Source organism: Polyodon spathula, chromosome 12 (genome assembly GCF_017654505.1).
Source record: "Polyodon spathula isolate WHYD16114869_AA chromosome 12, ASM1765450v1, whole genome shotgun sequence".
Taxonomy (NCBI): Eukaryota; Metazoa; Chordata; class Actinopteri; order Acipenseriformes; family Polyodontidae; genus Polyodon; species Polyodon spathula.
This window is the reverse complement of record NC_054545.1, coordinates 42,223,347-42,243,224: the sequence shown is the minus strand read 5'-3', so window position 1 is coordinate 42,243,224 and position 19,878 is coordinate 42,223,347. Positions and strand designations below refer to the sequence as shown.

Sequence of the window (19,878 nt, the reverse complement as noted above, 5' to 3'; positions counted from 1 at the left end):
AAGTTTTGCATCACCTAGAGTTTTAGGATTGATAGGAATTAAAAACAATCTATATGAACATAATTTACATATTTTCTTAAACATCATGCAATCAAATACGCTATACAATTATATCACAACAGTCTATATATATATATATATATATATATAGATATATATATTATCTATCTATATATATATATATATATATATATATATATATATATATATATATATATATATATATATATTCCGCATCTTCATTTATATCATGTGGGGCAGAGTCTATGACATCCTTATAAACACCACCCCCCTTAACACGCACTACCACCATCCTGGATTTTCCTACTTTTGCAACAAATGCTAACTTGAAACAGCTCGGAGTTCGATAGTGAAAGCGTGCTGGCCGGATCACGCTTCCGATTACCATAAACACTCCCGGAACAGCCTACGTCAGAGACCCGAAGAGCGGTTGACAGGAGTACATGTATCTACTCATGTTGCGTTTTCATGTTGCTTTTTTAAATCACTATTGCGGATTTTTTTTCAAGGCTTTATTTATACGTTATTTATTTTTGTTTGAAAATTATATTACACTATAAACGCTTAACATTTTATTTGACAGTTGCACGAAATGAAAGAATAAGCGCGAGGTGGTTTTGTAAGGCGTTCTATCGTTTTTTTGCTGTGTCGAAAGAGAACGAAAGAAAGAAAGTATGAACGACATTTTACTGCTCAGCTTTCATAGGAAACCTGTATAAAATATTATATAAAAGCGGCTTTTGCTTTCAGCTAATTAAAGCAAATGGGAACGCAGGAGAGCACGAGACAAGTCCGGCTTAGCTTTAACAGAAAGTGCAGGCTAAAGTGAACGCAAACAGAGACCCATAGAGAATTAATTTGACAAAATTAATATTATGTGTTAATAGAATAGCAACATAAGGCAGCTGCACTTGTTACACTTTCTAATGTCTTCATTTGAAAATAACAAAGAAAACTGTGCTGAGGAATACCCGACTGCGGGGAAACTCCTTACAGTTTTCGCTTTCCGACTTACCTGCTTCACCAGGTGTATATATACTCACCTGTACAGCATGGCACTCGGAACACCGCCTGGAAATCCTTCGAGACAAGAGACTAGAACACCTTTCCGCTCACAATTTTATACCGCAAACTTCGAATACAAGTTGCTAGACTCACAATGGGCCGAAATATGTTCGCATTGTGCTTTGTACTGTCGCTATTATGCGGCTGCTGCTCATCGCTAGGATGCAAATGGATCAAGGACGACCTATACAAACCCATTAGCGTTGAAACCATGAACCTGCTGAAACACATGGTAAGATAACCTTCTACTGTACTTAGAACAATAGTATACATTGAACGAGCGATATTAAAAGCATTAAACATGACAGGAAAGGTGGATGTATGCATTCTCGGGTATTGCATGTGTTGAAGAAGGGAAAATGGGGAGAGCAATGTTTCAAAACCTATTGCAATGCAGCTTCTCAGTTTAATACTCATCCTTTAGAAATAATAATAATAATAATAATAATAATAATAATAATAATAATAATAATAATAATAATAATAATAATAATAATAAGCCATGATTTTCTACTTAATGATTTGTGCAGTAATTTCATTTGGTGGATTTTGACATTTTCTTTTCCTTTCCTTTCAGGGCAAGGAGTTTGTTAAAGAAAGAGCACACATGCATATCCCACCTAAAGCTTACAAAATACACAGAAATATAAAGGTAAACATGCCTGCTTTTTATTATTTTTATTTTGCACTTAAATAACTTTATTAGGTATTGAATTACGGTTTTTCTGCGCTATTATTAAACATAACTATATTTTGTTTTCAGCCTGAGCCAGTCGTTTTTAGCTATATGTGTTTATATACACGGGTAGCAATGTTAGGCCACATTCTAACTAAGGGAGTTCCATTTATAATAAATGTATTTTCTGTAATATAGTTATACTGCATTCACACCTGTAGTTAAGTAGCACCCCTCCAAATAATCTTTCACTCATGCCAGGCACCATTTTTATAATTTATTCGCTTTCTATTTTGTAGTTTTGTATTTTTATGTTTTCCTTTTCACATTTTCCTTTAAAAACCTGTCTTATTATTGAACTGAACTTCAAGAGTTTAAGTTTTATAAAATGTTGTAACTGATTCGTTCATGTCTTTGTTTACAGCTGGGAGACAATGTGTTTGAGCTTCATGAAGCATTTCTTAACATCAGCAAGATTTTCAATTTAAATAAAGACTCGGTGCCAACATGGAACAGGACTGCACTGGATACCTTTAGAAACAACCTCTACCGACAGGCTAAAGAACTGAAGTCTTGTGTATGTTATTCATTATTAATCAATCCTTTACCTTTAATCAAAGAATTCAATAAATCTTACCTGCTGTGCACATTCATTCGCTATATAGTCATTGTATGTGCAGTTTTTAAAGGAATTCAGAGCAACAGTGTATTTTAATTAAACTAAAATGACAATGCACAATCTTGCACATTCTAGTTCATTTAACCTACAGAGAGTTACATTGAGTCCACCCCTCCAATATCTTCTTTCTTAACCAATCAGCTGCTTCGCCTAATGACTGACCCGTTCTGCAGTCAGTTACATGTTTACACCAAAAACACATGGCTAATGCGTGCAATCTGGAAGTTTGCCTTAACCTACTGTAGTATGTACCTGAAAAAAATGTAAATGAAAATACATGTTTGCTTTATCATGTGCTTCTTTCAAAACTGCACGTGTGAGGCATATTGAACCTTTTCAGAAGAACGAGACTGTGGTAAAGCCTTTACATACCAGTATATTGATTGATTGATTTTTCATTTTATTTTTTACACAGATGCAGGAGATGAAGTACTCCGACAACAGACGATCTACTGAAACCAAGACATTGGAGTCATATTTTAAGAAGTTAGAACATTTTTTGGAAAACAAGGTAAATATAATTTATGTGGCTATTTCCAATGTAGCTCTAGAATATTACAGGATAAAATATCTTTCCCTTTTTTAATTTTTTTTGGAAATTGTACTCATTATTTTCTAAGGATTCCCAGTATTCTTTGTCTTTGGTATTTTTAACATGTTTGTAACGCTTGTTACTGTGATTTCCTTGTTGCAATCATGGGAGAACCTTGCAAAAAAGGCAGTTCGAAAGGCTTCTGGGAGATGTGGTCCATCACTTTATAATAACTACTGAAAAAATAAGGATATTGGTCCCAATTTGTTGGCAAAACTGAAATAACTCTTTCTTTTGGTTCTAGAATTACTCTGCTGGGGCCTGGGAGGTTATCAGAATACAAGTTCAAGACAATTTGCAAAGGATGGATCGATTCACTGCTCATATTAGAACACACATGATGGATAATTCCAATGTTTAATATTTCCTTTTCTTTTGGGAGAAACTTATAAAGTGTTATCCATTCTGGATATTTCTGTAAACATATATAACAAAGTATTTATTTATTGAATTATTTATTTAACTTTGGTATTTAAATTAATTGTATTTACTGTTTACGTTTTCATATTTATTTATTGTTCAAATATATGATGTATTGAAGCTACAGCACCATTTCTGAACAAGTATTATTATGTAGGTGTCGATTCCTTAATTTATCTATTTATAAAGATTTATTTGTGTATTTATATGTTTTTTATTTAATGGTTGTAATTGTCTAAGCATGTTGTATGTTATTTATCACTATGTATTCAAATAAAATGTAAAAAGTATATATTGTTTGAGTCATGATGCTTAAATCTTTCCTTGGCGTTTTTATTAATGGTATAATATGGAGATTGATCTGAGTAGCTGCTTGCTGCTCATGAATGTCTTGTATGGGTTGCTTTATTTTTCAGAGGCTGTGGAAGATGCATTAGAAGGTCACACATGCATTAAAATTAGGTGTTGGCTTTAATCGCATCTGCTGAATATGTTTACTGCATTGCAATGTCTTCAAATGATATAGAAAGGCAGCACTAATAAGGGGAATGGTACGCACATGGAAACTAAACCGTGTCAACTGCAAGGTGTGCCTGAAATCGCTTGCTTAGTAACATGGATGGAAAGCAGGTGTATCATTATAGCAGTTTTCTTTAACTCAAATGTCTAATTGGGGAATGGCCACACCTGTGATTGTTGGCAGGACAGAATTAACCCCATCCCTGCCAAACTTACTCCTTTTTACACTGTACTACTATATTCCAGTGGATTTTTGCAATGTTATTTTGTAGTTTCTTGTCTTCTTTTTCAGAAATGAAGTGCTCGTGAATAGGAGAGAATCAGAAACATATTTGGAAACATTTACAAAAACTCGATCTACTCGCTGCTGCCATTAGGAGAGAAATGAGCAATTCACACGTTTGAATATAAATGCCTTTCTATTATGTCCGGTTAATGCACAGAAGATACCTATTTCCCAGGAAGCAGGCTCTGGAGTGAACATTTCAGAAAATATCCTGCATTGATTTTTTTAATGTAATTGATATTGTTTTATTGTACGACCAACACTTGAAAGTGATCATTTAACTTCATTAACTTATGTATTTATTTATGTAGTTAAACATATGTTTATGAAGGTATTTATTTTCCATAGATTTATATATCTGTTTATTTATCGATTGATGTCTTTTTTAAATTTATTTTTGTAACCATGCTGTATCTGAATATATTTATTTGCAGTATTGAATTTATAGTGAAATAAAGTTGTTTTATGAAGTATACATCATTTTTGTGAGTTTCTATTAGCCTAATGCTGTACTACTGTAATTTGTACAGAATGTTCTATTTCTCACTTCAAGTTATACAATAATGACACCTCTTTCAATAAATAAAATATCATGTGTCAATTAAATCTTTACTAGTTGCCTATGTGATGAGCTCTGTGTTAACAGAATACTAAGATTAACAACACAGTTATTCTTAGTTTGGTCTAGCTCTGCTCAAAAGTTTTGCATCATCTAGAGTTTTAGAATTTGGAAATAAGAATTGAAAACAACTATATGAACAGTCTCTCTCTCTCTCTCTCTCTCTCTCTCTCTCTCTCTCTCTCTATATATATATATATGAATTGCTATACTACGACATCTGCTGGCCATAGTTGACATCGCATGCATGAGACTTAGATTTCTTTAAACTAAAGTCTTATGTATGTTTTAATGGGCCATTGAAAACGGAGCCCCTTATCAAACTTTTATCATCTAAGATCGATGCCTCCTACAGACATTTCTGATTGAATTTGACTATAATCTGATACACTTTAATAAAAATATATAAACTTGTTACATACATATTGCAAACATGCAGATGCACTCATTCATAATTTCATTTTTTATATTAATATTGACTTGAAACATCTCCGGTCAAAAGTTTTGCATCACCTAGAGTTTTAGGATTTGGAAATAGGAATTAAAAACAACTATATGAACATAATTTACATATTTTCTTAAACATCATGCAATCAAATACGCTATACAATTATATCACAACAGTCTATATATATATATATATATATATATATATATATATATATATATATATATATATATATATATATATATATATATTCCGCATCTTCATTTATATCATGTGGGGCAGAGTCTATGACATCCTTATAAACACCACCCCCCTTAACACGCACTACCACCATCCTGGATTTTCCTACTTTTGCAACAAATGCTAACTTGAAACAGCTCGGAGTTCGATAGTGAAAGCGTGCTGGCCGGATCACGCTTCCGATTACCATAAACACTCCCGGAACAGCCTACGTCAGAGACCCGAAGAGCGGTTGACAGGAGTACATGTATCTACTCATGTTGCGTTTTCATGTTGCTTTTTTAAATCACTATTGCGGATTTTTTTTCAAGGCTTTATTTATACGTTATTTATTTTTGTTTGAAAATTATATTACACTATAAACGCTTAACATTTTATTTGACAGTTGCACGAAATGAAAGAATAAGCGCGAGGTGGTTTTGTAAGGCGTTCTATCTTTTTTTTGCTGTGTCGAAAGAGAACGAAAGAAAGAAAGTATGAACGACATTTTACTGCTCAGCTTTCATAGGAAACCTGTATAAAATATTATATAAAAGCGGCTTTTGCTTTCAGCTAATTAAAGCAAATGGGAACGCAGGAGAGCACGAGACAAGTCCGGCTTAGCTTTAACAGAAAGTGCAGGCTAAAGTGAACGCAAACAGAGACCCATAGAGAATTAATTTGACAAAATTAATATTATGTGTTAATAGAATAGCAACATAAGGCAGCTGCACTTGTTACACTTTCTAATGTCTTCATTTGAAAATAACAAAGAAAACTGTGCTGAGGAATACCCGACTGCGGGGAAACTCCTTACAGTTTTCGCTTTCCGACTTACCTGCTTCACCAGGTGTATATATACTCACCTGTACAGCATGGCACTCGGAACACCGCCTGGAAATCCTTCGAGACAAGAGACTAGAACACCTTTCCGCTCACAATTTTATACCGCAAACTTCGAATACAAGTTGCTAGACTCACAATGGGCCGAAATATGTTCGCATTGTGCTTTGTACTGTCGCTATTATGCGGCTGCTGCTCATCGCTAGGATGCAAATGGATCAAGGACGACCTATACAAACCCATTAGCGTTGAAACCATGAACCTGCTGAAACACATGGTAAGATAACCTTCTACTGTACTTAGAACAATAGTATACATTGAACGAGCGATATTAAAAGCATTAAACATGACAGGAAAGGTGGATGTATGCATTCTCGGGTATTGCATGTGTTGAAGAAGGGAAAATGGGGAGAGCAATGTTTCAAAACCTATTGCAATGCAGCTTCTCAGTTTAATACTCATCCTTTAGAAATAATAATAATAATAATAATAATAATAATAATAATATAATAATAATAATAATAATAATAATAATAATAATAAGCCATGATTTTCTACTTAATGATTTGTGCAGTAATTTCATTTGGTGGATTTTGACATTTTCTTTTCCTTTCCTTTCAGGGCAAGGAGTTTGTTAAAGAAAGAGCACACATGCATATCCCACCTAAAGCTTACAAAGTACACAGAAATATAAAGGTAAACATGCCTGTATTTTTATATCTTTTCTTATATTCTGCACTTAAATTAGTTCATTAGTTATTTAATTGCAGTTTATCTGCACTGTTATTAAACATAACTATGTTTTGTTTTCAGCCTGAGCCAGTCGTTTTTAGCTATATGTGTTTATATACACGAGTAGCAATGTTAGGCCACATTCTAACTAAAGGAGTTCCATTTATAATAAATGCATTTTCTGTAATATAGTTATACTGCATTCACACCTGTAGTTAAGTAGCACCCCTCCATAAAATGTTTCACTCATGCCAGGCACCATTTTTATAATTTATTCGGTTTCTATTTTGTAGTTTTATATTTTTATGTTTTCCTTTTCACATTTTCCTTTAAAAACCTGTCTTATTATTGAACTGAACTTCAAGAGTTTAAGTTTTATAAAATGTTGTAACTGATTCGTTCATGTCTTTGTTTACAGCTGGGAGACAATGTGTTTGAGCTTCATGAAGCATTTCTTAACATCAGCAAGATTTTCAATTTAAATAAAGACTCGGTGCCAACATGGAACAGGACTGCACTGGATACCTTTAGAAACAACCTCTACCGACAGGCTAAAGAACTGAAGTCTTGTGTATGTTATTCATTATTAATCAATCCTTTACCTTTAATCAAAGAATTCAATAAATCTTACCTGCTGTGCACATTCATTCGCTATATAGTCATTGTATGTGCAGTTTTTAAAGGAATTCAGAGCAACAGTGTATTTTAATTAAACTAAAATGACAATGCACAATCTTGCACATTCTAGTTCATTTAACCTACAGAGAGTTACATTGAGTCCACCCCTCCAATATCTTCTTTCTTAACCAATCAGCTGCTTCGCCTAATGACTGACCCGTTCTGCAGTCAGTTACATGTTTACACCAAAAACACATGGCTAATGCGTGCAATCTGGAAGTTTGCCTTAACCTACTGTAGTATGTACCTGAAAAAAATGTAAATGAAAATACATGTTTGCTTTATCATGTGCTTCTTTCAAAACTGCACGTGTGAGGCATATTGAACCTTTTCAGAAGAACGAGACTGTGGTAAAGCCTTTACATACCAGTATATTGATTGATTGATTTTTCATTTTATTTTTTACACAGATGCAGGAGATGAAGTACTCCGACAACAGACGATCTACTGAAACCAAGACATTGGAGTCATATTTTAAGAAGTTAGAACATTTTTTGGAAAACAAGGTAAATATAATTTATGTGGCTATTTCCAATGTAGCTCTAGAATATTACAGGATAAAATATCTTTCCCTTTTTTAATTTTTTTTGGAAATTGTACTCATTATTTTCTAAGGATTCCCAGTATTCTTTGTCTTTGGTGTTTTTAACATGTTTGTAACGCTTGTTACTGTGATTTCCTTGTTGCAATCATGGGAGAACCTTGCAAAAAAGGCAGTTCGAAAGGCTTCTGGGAGATGTGGTCCATCACTTCATAATAACTACTGAAAAAATAAGGATATTGGTCCCAATTTGTTGGCAAAACTGAAATAACTCTTTCTTTTGGTTCTAGAATTACTCTGCTCAGGCCTGGGAGGTTATCAGAATACAAGTTCAAGACAATTTGCAAAGGATGGATCGATTCACTGCTCATATTAGAACACACATGATGGATAATTCCAATGTTTAATATTTCCTTTTCTTTTGGGAGAAACTTATAAAGTGTTATCCATTCTGGATATTTCTGTAAACATATATAACAAAGTATTTATTTATTGAATTATTTATTTAACTTTGGTATTTAAATTAATTGTATTTACTGTTTACGTTTTCATATTTATTTATTGTTCAAATATATGATGTATTGAAGCTACAGCACCATTTCTGAACAAGTATTATTATGTAGGTGTCGATTCCTTAATTTATCTATTTATAAAGATTTATTTGTGTATTTATATGTTTTTTATTTAATAATTGTAATTGTCTAAGCATGTTGTATGTTATTTATCACTATGTATTCAAATAAAATGTAAAAAGTATATATTGTTTGAGTCATGATGCTTAAATCTTTCCTTGGCGTTTTTATTAATGGTATAATATGGAGATTGATCTGAGTAGCTCCTTGCTGCTCATAAATGTGTTGTATGGGTTGCTTTATTTTTCCGAGGCTATGTAAGATGCATTAGAAGGTCACACATGCATTAAAATTAGGTGTTGGCTTTAATCGCATCTGCTGAATATGTTTACTGCATTGCAATGTCTTCAAATGATATAGAAAGGTAGCACTAATGAGGGGAATGGTATGCACATGGAATCTAAACCGTGTCAACTGCAAGGTGTACCTGAAATCGCTTGCTTAGTAACATGGATGGAAAGCAGGTGTATCATTATAGCAGTTTTCTTTAACTCAAATGTCTAATTGGGGAATGGCCACACCTGTGATTGTTGGCAGGACAGAATTAACCCCATCCCTGCCAAACTTACTCCTTTTTACACTGTACTACTATATTCCAGTGGATTTTTGCAATGTTATTTTGTAGTTTCTTGTCTTCTTTTTTCAGAAATGAAGTGCTCGTGAATAGGAGAGAATCAGAAACATATTTGGAAACATTTACAAAAACTCGATCTACTCGCTGCTGCCATTAGGAGAGAAATGAGCAATTCACACGTTTGTATATAAATGCCTTTCTATTATGTCCGGTTAATGCACAGAAGATACCTATTTCCCAGGAAGCAGGCTCTGGAGTGAACATTTCAGAAAATATCCTGCATTGATTTTTTTAATGTAATTGATATTGTTTTATTGTACGACCAACACTTGAAAGTGATCATTTAACTTCATTAACTTATGTATTTATTTATGTAGTTAAACATATGTTTATGAAGGTATTTATTTTCCATATATTTATATATATGTTTATTTATCGATTGATGTCTTTTTTAAATTTATTTTTGTAACCATGGTGTATCTGAATATATTTATTTGCAGTATTGAATTTATAGTGAAATAAAGTTGTTTTATGAAGTATACATCATTTTTGTGAGTTTCTATTAGCCTAATGCTGTACTACTGTAATTTGTACAGAATGTTCTAATTCTCACTTCAAGTTATACAATAATGACACCTCTTTCAATAAATAAAATATCATGTGTCAATTAAATCTTTACTAGTTGCCTATGTGATGAGCTCTGTGTTAACAGAATACTAAGATTAACAACACAGTTATTCTTAGTTTGGTCTAGCTCTGCTCAAAAGTTTTGCATCACCTAGAGTTTTAGAATTTGGAAATAAGAATTGAAAACAACTATATGAACAGTCTCTCTATATCTCTCTCTCTCTATATATCTCTCTATATATATATATATATATATATATATATATATATATGAATTGCTCTACTACGACATCTGCTGGCCATAGTTGACATCGCATGCATGAGACTTAGATTTCTTTAAACTAAAGTCTTATGTATGTTTTAATGGGCCATTGAAAACGGAGCCCCTTATCAAACTTTTATCATCTAAGATCGATGCCTCCTACAGACATTTCTGATTGAATTTGACTATAATCTGATACACTTTAATAAAAATATATAAACTTGTTACATACATATTGCAAACATGCAGATGCACTCATTCATAATTTCATTTTTTATATTAATATTGACTTGAAACATCTCCGGTCAAAAGTTTTGCATCACCTAGAGTTTTAGGATTTGGAAATAGGAATTAAAAACAACTATATGAACATAATTTACATATTTTCTTAAACATCATGCAATCAAATACGCTATACAATTATATACAACAGTATATATATATATATATATATATATATATATATATATATATATATATATATATATATATATTCCGCATCTTCATTTATATCATGTGGGGCAGAGTCTATGACATCCTTATAAACACCAACCCCCTTAACACGCACTACCACCATCCTGGATTTTTCTACTTTTGCAACAAATGCTAACTTGAAACAGCTCGGAGTTCGATAGTGAAAGCGTGCTGGCCGGATCACGCTTCCGATTACCATAAACACTCCCGGAACAGCCTACGTCAGAGACCCGAAGAGCGGTTGACAGGAACACATGTATCTACTCATCTTTCGTTTTCATGTTGCTTTTTTAAATCACTAGACTATTGCGGAATTTATTTCAAGGATTTATCAGTGTTATTTATTTTTGTTTGAAATTTATATTACATTATAAGTGCTTTACCTTTTATTTGACAGTTGCACGAAATGAAAGAATAAGCGCGAGGTGGTTTTGTAACGCGTTCCATCGTTTTTTTGCTGTGTCGAAAGAGAACGAAAGAAAGAAAGAAAGAACGACATTTTACTGCTCAGCTTTCATAGGAAACCTGTATAAATTATTATATAAAGGCGGCTTTTGCTTTCAGCTAATTCAAGCAAATGGGAACGCAGGAGAGCACGAGACAAGTCCGGCTTAGCTTTAACAGAAAGTGCAGGCTAAAGTGAACGCAAACAGAGACCCATAGAGAATTAATTTGACAAAATTAATATTATGTGTTAATAGAATAGCAACATAAGGTAGCTGCACTTGCTACACTTTCTAATGTCTTCATTTGAAAATAACAAAGAAAACTGTGCTGAGGAATACCCGACTGCGGGGAAACTCCTTACAGTTTTCGCTTTCCGACTTACCTGCTTCACCAGGTGTATATATACTCACCTGTACAGCATGGCACTCAGAACACAGCCTGGAAATCCTTCAAGACAAGAGACTAGAACACCTTTCCGCTCACAATTTTATACCGCAAACTTCGAATACAAGTTGCTAGACTCACAATGGGCCGAAATATGTTCGCATTGTGCTTTGTACTGTCGCTATTATGCGGCTGCTGCTCATCGCTAGGATGCAAATGGATCAAGGACGACCTGTACAAACCCACCAGCGTTGAAACCATGAACCTGCTGAAACACATGGTAAGATAACCTTCTACTGTACTTAGAACAATAGTATACATTGAACGAGCGATATTAAAAGCATTAAACATGACAGGAAAGGTGGATGTATGCATTCTCGGGTATTGCATGTGCTGATGAAGAGAGTATGGGGAGAGGAATGTTTCAAAACCTATTGCAATGCAGCTTCTCAGTTTAATACTGATCCTTTAGAAATAATAATAATATAATAATAATAATAATAATAATAATAATAATAATAATAATAATAATAATAATAATAATAAGCCATGATTTTCTACTTAATGATTTGTGCAGTAATTTCATTTGGTGGATTTTGACATTTTCTTTTCCTTTCCTTTCAGGGCAAGGAGTTTGTTAAAGAAAGAGCACACATGCATATCCCACCTAAAGCTTACAAAGTACACAGAAATATAAAGGTAAACATGCCTGTATTTTTATATCTTTTCTTATATTCTGCACTTAAATTAGTTCATTTGTTATTTAATTGCAGTTTATCTGCACTGTTATTAAACATAACTATGTTTTGTTTTCAGCCTGAGCCAGTCGTTTTTAGCTATATGTGTTTATATACACGGGTAGCAATATTAGGCCACATTCTAACTAAAGGAGTTCCATTTATAATAAATGCATTTTCTGTAATATAGTTATACTGCATTCACACCTGTAGTTAAGTAGCACCCCTCCAAAAAATGTTTCACTCATGCCAGGCACCATTTTTATAATTTATTCGCTTTCTATTTTGTAGTTTTGTATTTTTATGTTTTCCTTTTCACATTTTCCTTTAAAAACCTGTCTTATTATTGAACTGAACTTCAAGAGTTTAAGTTTTATAAAATGTTGTAACTGATTCGTTCATGTCTTTGTTTACAGCTGGGAGACAATGTGTTTGAGCTTCATGAAGCATTTCTTAACATCAGCAAGATTTTCAATTTAAATAAAGACTCGGTGCCAACATGGAACAGGACTGCACTGGATACCTTTAGAAACAACCTCTACCGACAGGCTAAAGAACTGAAGTCTTGTGTATGTTATTCATTATTAATCAATCCTTTACCTTTAATCAAAGAATTCAATAAATCTTACCTGCTGTGCACATTCATTCACTATGTAGTTATTGTATGTGCAGTTTTTAAAGGAATTCAGAGCAACAGTGTATTTTAATTTTTAAAAAATGACAATGTTAATTTAATGAAAGCTTGTTTTCTCTGCCTTACATTCATGTAGTCCTGAACATTCTAGTTCATTTATCCTACAGAGAGTTACAATGAGTCCACCCCTCCAATGCCTTCTTTCTTAACCAATCAGCTGCTTCGCCTAATGACTGACCCGTTCTGCAGTCAGTTACATGTTTAAACCAAAAACACATGGCTAATGCGTGCAATCTGGAAGTTTGCCTTAACCTACTGTAGTATGTACCTGAAAAAAATGTAAATGAAAATACATGTTTGCTTTATCATGTGCTTCTTTCAAAACTGCACGTGTGAGGCATATTGAACCTTTTCAGAAGAACGAGACTGTGGTAAAGCCTTTACATACCAGTATATTGATTGATTGATTTTTCATTTTATTTTTTACACAGATGCAGGAGATGAAGTACTCCGACAACAGACGATCTACTGAAACCAAGACATTGGAGTCATATTTTAAGAAGTTAGAACATTTTTTGGAAAACAAGGTAAATATAATTTATGTGGCTATTACCAATGTAGCTCTAGAATATTACAGGATAAAATATCTTTCCCTTTTTTAATTTTTTTTGGAAATTGTACACATTATTTTCTAAGGATTCCCAGTATTCTTTGTCTTTGGTGTTTTTAACACGTTTGTAAGGCTTGTTACTGTGATTTCCATGTTGCAATCATGGGAGAGCCTTGCAAAAAAGGCAGTTCGAAAGGCTTCTGGGAGATGGAGTCCATCACTTCATAATAACTACTGAAAAAATAAGGATATTGGTCCCAATTTGTTGGCTAAACTGAAATAACTCTTTCTTTTGGTTCTAGAATTACTCTGCTCAGGCCTGGGAGGTTATCAGAATACAAGTTCAAGACAATTTGCAAAGGATGGATCGATTCACTGCTCATATTAGAACACACATGATGGATAATTCCAATGTTTAATATTTCCTTTTCTTTTGGGAGAAACTTATAAAGTGTTATCCATTCTGGATATTTCTGTAAACATATATAACAAAGTATTTATTTATTGAATTATTTATTTAACTTTGGTATTTAAATTAATTGTATTTACTGTTTACGTTTTCATATTTATTTATTGTTCAAATATATGATGTATTGAAGCTACAGCACCATTTCTGAACAAGTATTATTATGTAGGTGTCGATTCCTTAATTTATCTATTTATAAAGATTTATTTGTGTATTTATATGTTTTTTATTTAATGGTTGTAATTGTCTAAGCATGTTGTATGTTATTTATCACTATGTATTCAAATAAAATGTAAAAAGTATATATTGTTTGAGTCATGATGCTTAAATCTTTCCTTGGCGTTTTTATTAATGGTATAATATGGAGATTGATCTGAGTAGCTGCTTGCTGCTCATGAATGTCTTGTATGGGTTGCTTTATTTTTCCGAGGCTGTGGAAGATGCATTAGAAGGTCACACATGCATTAAAATTAGGTGTTGGCTTTAATCGCATCTGCTGAATATGTTTACTGCATTGCAATGTCTTCAAATGATATAGAAAGGTAGCACTAATGAGGGGAATGGTATGCACATGGAATCTAAACCGTGTCAACTGCAAGGTGTGCCTGAAATCGCTTGCTTAGTAACATGGATGGAAAGCAGGTGTATCATTATAGCAGTTTTCTTTAACTCAAATGTCTAATTGGGGAATGGCCACACCTGTGATTGTTGGCAGGACAGAATTAACCCCATCCCTGCCAAACTTACTCCTTTTTACACTGTACTACTATATTCCAGTGGACTTTTGCAATGTTATTTTGTAGTTTCTTGTCTTCTTTTTTCAGAAATGAAGTGCTCGTGAATAGGAGAGAATCAGAAACATATTTGGAAACATTTACAAAAACTCGATCTATAACACTTCCAGTTATACAATAATGACATATCTTGCAATATATAAAAAATATAATTTTAATTTAAGTTAAAGGAAACAATAATAATAATAATAATAATAATAATAATAATAATAATAATAATAATAATAATAATAATAATAATAATAATAATAATAATAATAATAATATATTTATGTCAACTGAATCTTTCTTAACTAGATTCCCGATGAACTAGTTGATAATAAAATACTAATAAGAACACAGATGTTCTTAGTTTGGTCTAAGCTGGACAAAAGTTTTGATCACCTAGAATTTTAGGATTTGGATATAGGAATTAAAAAGAACCAACCTAATCGACATATTTTAAACATACAATCAAAAAAACTACAAAATGATATCGCAAAAGTCTGCCATAAGCCAGTACAGTATTTCATGTTAGATTTCGAAATGTCACATTTGTCAATTTTGTCACATTTTCGTCAAGTACACCCACCCCTCGTTATAACGCACAGCGCTATTCTACGGATTCAGATATATCGCGGTCCTAGAGTTCGCTCCCGAATTTAACTGTCTAACTGCGTATGCCTTAGTTGCAATATACATAGGCAGTTAGAATTACTGTAATTTAGTACTGCAAATCACAAACAACAATATAGAAAACAGTTAAAACAAAGCATCGATATACTGTTGTTATCATATACACGCTCATTGCACTGTAACACAAAGCAAATGAAATATGTCCTTGCTGAAGCTGGTTCTATTTCAGCCAGCGAGGTGCTCTCTTGAGGCAGCAGCGATGTACTAGCAAAAATCACAGGAGACTGGAGTTGAGCAAATCCAGTAGCAAATAAAAATAATCGCTCTAGATCCCTATTTTCACTTGATTTACGCCCTGGAAGGAACGCACCCTCGGAATCCCTTCTGCCAGCGCCTAAACGACGTGTAAACACAGCGAGAATAGTCCTTGGTGCTTAATCTTTCCCAAATAAGACTACTGAATTTTTTTTTTTTTTTTTTAAGAAAAACATTTTATTTCAATTTAAAAACTTCATGGTCACATAAATAGCTGGTAAGACAAATGCATGATTCTCAATGCATTTACATCATCCAGGAATAAATAAAAACATGAATTAATAGATTCGCTAAATAAATAAATAAATAAATAGGCAAACATATATTTAAACATACATATATAAATAAATAAACAAATAAATAAAGCTGCGTTTGTATGTTCAAGTTTTGTTGATCCCATTAAATACAGTTTGACAACTCCACATAAGTTAAGGCAACTGGAACATTGCATCCCACAGCTATAAGCTACATGGAATGATTGTTACTTAAAAAAAAACAGCATTAGTGAATAATTTCTCATTGAAAAATGTCCTACAAAACTGTTGATCTGTGGCACAGTTAAATGAATAAATATTGTAAGGGGGGGTTCTTTTCGATGTGTCAAGCCTTCATTTTCGTCCTCATGGCGCTCGCCAGCAGATCGAGTCTTTGTAAATGTTTCCACACTTCGGTTCTGACAACCTCCCAGGCATTCCCGCTGTAATCTCTAAGGGCGACATTAGGGTAAAATAATAATAATAATAATAATAATAATAATAATAATAATAATAATATAATAATAATAATAATAATAATAATAATAATAATAAAGAAAAATAGTAACTACACTATTCATCTTTTTAGTTCAAACATTCAATACACATTAATTTCATAAGGCCTCTGCTGGACCTCAATATGGTTTCGGGGGGCAGCAGTTCATAAAGCAAGTCTCTCACAAACATAACAATACGAAAAGCCATACCTTTGTTTTCAGATAATGTTCCAGTTTCTTAAAGTGACGCTTCAGATTCCTGTTCTCCGTCCTATGAGATCTCGTGCTGTCAGAATAGGTCATCTCTTGCTTCTACAGAAAGGCAAAGAAATATATGTGATCAAAGTTTGGAGCTTGTGTGAGACGAACCTGGGTTCCCAGACGCAGAGGTCAGACTCGAACCTTGGACCTCTGGCTATGAAGCATAGAGCCAATACCGTTGTATAGGAGCAGATATCGCTCTTAAGTGCTTAATTTTAGATTGAGTGCGATTCTCTGTCGCTGCAATTGTCTCTTAAATACACAGCATGCATTAGAGGAGCCATGTTTCTCAAAATTCAACGCAGAACATGACAGATCCACCCGTCGTATTTATACGCCAGGTAAACTGGCGTCGGTAAAATACGACAGGTGATACGATCGAATCGTGTGAGCAACATTATCCAGAAACTCTACTCTTATCTTATATTCTGTTCCCGACGTCGTATGACACTACAGCGTATGTGTATATAGAAACGAGCACCTGGTACCTATCGTGTGACCAAATTTTAACGGCTATACTCACACATTGGTCAAGCTCAGAAATCACTCGGTGGAGGTTGGATTGAAACCTATCCAGTTTCACACTGTCCCAGGTCACACTGTCCATATCTTTGCTGTAGAGCTTCCTGATTTGACGAATGACTTCGTATAGAATAGAAATATAGTCTCCCATCTGTAAAGCACACACAAAGAAATACATATTTAATAATCTGCTAGATTAAAGCTGGCTTCCCGATCAGTGCACCTTGTTTCATTACTGAGATAATACAAGGCATGGCTTCAGTGTTTTAATAAATCATAATGGGCAGATGGCCATTATTACACAAGATAATAATACTGTTTCCAAATACAGTAACCTGTTAAACAGGCTGATTTACAAATTGCCAGTATGATTTAATGAATTCAAACGCATATTATTTTATTTTGCAAAACATTTGTAAAGGGGCTTCTTACCTGTGAATGTCTGGCGTTTGAGTACACTTTGTTTGGGAAGCTGGTGTTCACGTTCTCAATCACAAACTCTCCACCCTTAAAATAAGAAGACAAAACCTGGCTTAATGTGCTATTCGTTATATGTGCATACTCATACAAACACACGGGACTAGTAAAATAACCGAAATTAAATTAACAAACAAATACAAGCATATGTTAAAATTAAAAGCAGTTTACAAGTCAAGAAAGCATGGATTGAAGTTATTAAGCATAGCAAGCAATTCGACGTTTTATTTGGGGGAGCGGGGGGAGGAATTGGCTTGTATGTTCTTAATTAAACGACAGCGCTATATGTATCAAAATTGGTCAGCATAAACCTTCATACTGCAAAACAAATTATTGAACTAAAGGCAGTATACTATATAATAGGATATATGAAAAAAACGTCCACCCGTGCAAGCTGACATTACCATAGTTGTTAGAAGTTGGAGGTTCTCCCGGCTCACAACTTTATACCGGTACCGAATCCAGCGGCATCCCAGAGAAAAGTTCTGGCCGCAGAACAGTAGTACAAAGCAGAATCTCAATAAACTCTTCAGATCCATTTTCAATATGACACAGTCCACTACTGCGAAAAACAACCGACAGGGTACAGTATGAGAATGAGCTGTATAAAACCAACACTGTATAACAAATAAACGATGCTTATACAAAACAATCCCCAAAAAACAGTAAATGCAGCAGCAAAAAAGCTTACCTTCTCTCTGTGAAGTCTTCTGCAATTTGTCCTGCCATGCTGCCCGTTCCTGTGAATTTATCTGTGCTCGTACTCAGACGTTTGAAAAGCAAAAAATACATGCGGAATTTCCCCAGCTGCTAACTGTGCCGTTCTCTAACTCGGCGGTAGCATGTTATACCTACTACTGTGGTTCTAATGCTAAGAGGACCCTGTTTTCTGTAAACCTCGATTCGGGTTTGTATTAAACCCATTATTCAACTTATCGTAAAGACAATACAAAAGCATAGAACAAGCCTGCTCAAATTTGCAATGGTACAAACTTCTGTCGTTGCCTGTTTTCCTGTGTTCCAATTGTAAAACAAACACAAAATAAAAAGCAAATTTGAACTACCATATTTGTAATATTACATAAGAATTATGGATAGTTCTCTTTAAATTTCAGTATACCGCAGGCCCTATAGCTAATATCTTTATAATTACAGACATTTTACCATTAATAATAATAATAATAATAATAATAATAATAATAATAATAATAATAATAATAATAAAGTTATCTGTTGTACTCCGTACCTATAGCTGAGCTTTTATTCGGTCTGAAAATATTTTAAAAAACTTTTTTTTTATTTTCCCAGTGCTGCTTTCAACAGGTTAATTTCGGCTTTTGGTTAAAATATTTAACAAGAGTGAATTCCATGACAAGCAGTCTCCATCCAGAGCGACACAGTTGTATTGAAGGCGAAGGTATCAAACGGGAACATTGGATTGCCTAACGACATTCACTCTGCTTAACTCATATTGAATCACGATCGTGTCTGCTTAGAGAAGAGGACCATTTGTGTCATGTGACTTCTGGTTTATTGTCTCTCTCAGACAGACAGACAGACACACACACACACACGCAGGCACGCATATAATTGCATGGGGGTATCTTTGAATATTCAGCTATCTATGTCATCATATTTATGAACACCTGTTGGAGAATTATAAAAACAAATAATACAAATAGTAAAACAAAAACAAAAACAAAAACAAAAAACAAAAACAAAAAAACCGAGTACAAAGACATCGGGGGGTTACAGGTCTGTTCGAAAGTGCATCGGCTCTGTGATGAACGCGCTTGATTTCTCTTTCGGATTCCGTTCGAAGACGCAATCTGCTGAATGGATGACGCAATGGATTTGAAAGCGAAAGGGAATTCCGATACAGTGCGGATGCGTTTTCCTTTTTATATGTATTGGGATTTTCTGTATCTTTTTTTCTCAAATCAATTTAGAATTGCATA

The 19,878-nt window shown here is 33.7% G+C and overlaps 4 protein-coding genes across 4 annotated transcripts; 3 read left to right on the top strand and 1 right to left on the bottom strand.

Annotated features, from left to right (window-relative positions):
* Positions 1–1,153: 1,153 nt before the first annotated feature.
* Positions 1,154–3,394, top strand: LOC121324212 (interferon a3-like). The gene is made up of 5 exons (XM_041265843.1): positions 1,154–1,318; positions 1,664–1,738; positions 2,187–2,339; positions 2,857–2,952; positions 3,278–3,394. The coding sequence occupies exons 1-5, from the start codon at positions 1,181–1,183 to the stop codon at positions 3,392–3,394; spliced, it is 579 nt and encodes a 192-aa protein (XP_041121777.1). The 5' UTR covers positions 1,154–1,180.
* Positions 3,395–6,499: 3,105 nt separating this feature from the next.
* Positions 6,500–8,745, top strand: LOC121324208 (interferon a3-like). The gene is made up of 5 exons (XM_041265831.1): positions 6,500–6,664; positions 7,009–7,083; positions 7,538–7,690; positions 8,208–8,303; positions 8,629–8,745. The coding sequence occupies exons 1-5, from the start codon at positions 6,527–6,529 to the stop codon at positions 8,743–8,745; spliced, it is 579 nt and encodes a 192-aa protein (XP_041121765.1). The 5' UTR covers positions 6,500–6,526.
* Positions 8,746–11,835: 3,090 nt separating this feature from the next.
* Positions 11,836–14,138, top strand: LOC121324186 (interferon a3-like). The gene is made up of 5 exons (XM_041265750.1): positions 11,836–12,018; positions 12,363–12,437; positions 12,892–13,044; positions 13,601–13,696; positions 14,022–14,138. Exons 1-5 carry the CDS (start codon positions 11,881–11,883, stop codon positions 14,136–14,138), a joined length of 579 nt encoding a protein of 192 aa, XP_041121684.1. The 5' UTR covers positions 11,836–11,880.
* Positions 14,139–16,289: 2,151 nt separating this feature from the next.
* LOC121324007 (interferon a3-like) lies at positions 16,290–18,459 on the bottom strand. The gene is made up of 5 exons (XM_041265381.1): positions 18,325–18,459; positions 17,876–17,950; positions 17,445–17,594; positions 16,854–16,972; positions 16,290–16,615 (listed from the first exon to the last, which is right to left on the bottom strand). The coding sequence occupies exons 1-5, from the start codon at positions 18,457–18,459 to the stop codon at positions 16,510–16,512; spliced, it is 585 nt and encodes a 194-aa protein (XP_041121315.1). The 3' UTR covers positions 16,290–16,509.
* Positions 18,460–19,878: the final 1,419 nt, after the last annotated feature.

Excerpts from the sequence above, each read along its gene's own strand:
- LOC121324212 (XM_041265843.1), top strand. The coding sequence starts at position 1,181 with ATGGGCCGAAATATGTTCGCATTGTGCTTTGTACTGTCGCTATTATGC. Across the intron at positions 1,739-2,186 it reads AAATACACAGAAATATAAAG|CTGGGAGACAATGTGTTTGA; the intron begins GTAAACATGCCT and ends CTTTGTTTACAG. Across the intron at positions 2,340-2,856 it reads CTAAAGAACTGAAGTCTTGT|ATGCAGGAGATGAAGTACTC; the intron begins GTATGTTATTCA and ends TTTTTTACACAG.
- LOC121324208 (XM_041265831.1), top strand. The coding sequence starts at position 6,527 with ATGGGCCGAAATATGTTCGCATTGTGCTTTGTACTGTCGCTATTATGC. Across the intron at positions 6,665-7,008 it reads TGAACCTGCTGAAACACATG|GGCAAGGAGTTTGTTAAAGA; the intron begins GTAAGATAACCT and ends CTTTCCTTTCAG. Across the intron at positions 7,691-8,207 it reads CTAAAGAACTGAAGTCTTGT|ATGCAGGAGATGAAGTACTC; the intron begins GTATGTTATTCA and ends TTTTTTACACAG.
- LOC121324186 (XM_041265750.1), top strand. The coding sequence starts at position 11,881 with ATGGGCCGAAATATGTTCGCATTGTGCTTTGTACTGTCGCTATTATGC. Across the intron at positions 12,438-12,891 it reads AAGTACACAGAAATATAAAG|CTGGGAGACAATGTGTTTGA; the intron begins GTAAACATGCCT and ends CTTTGTTTACAG. Across the intron at positions 13,697-14,021 it reads AACATTTTTTGGAAAACAAG|AATTACTCTGCTCAGGCCTG; the intron begins GTAAATATAATT and ends TTTTGGTTCTAG.
- LOC121324007 (XM_041265381.1), bottom strand. The coding sequence starts at position 18,459 with ATGGATCTGAAGAGTTTATTGAGATTCTGCTTTGTACTACTGTTCTGC. Across the intron at positions 17,951-18,324 it reads TCCAACTTCTAACAACTATG|GGTGGAGAGTTTGTGATTGA; the intron begins GTAATGTCAGCT and ends TCTTATTTTAAG. Across the intron at positions 16,973-17,444 it reads TTTCTGAGCTTGACCAATGT|AAGCAAGAGATGACCTATTC; the intron begins GTGAGTATAGCC and ends GCCTTTCTGTAG.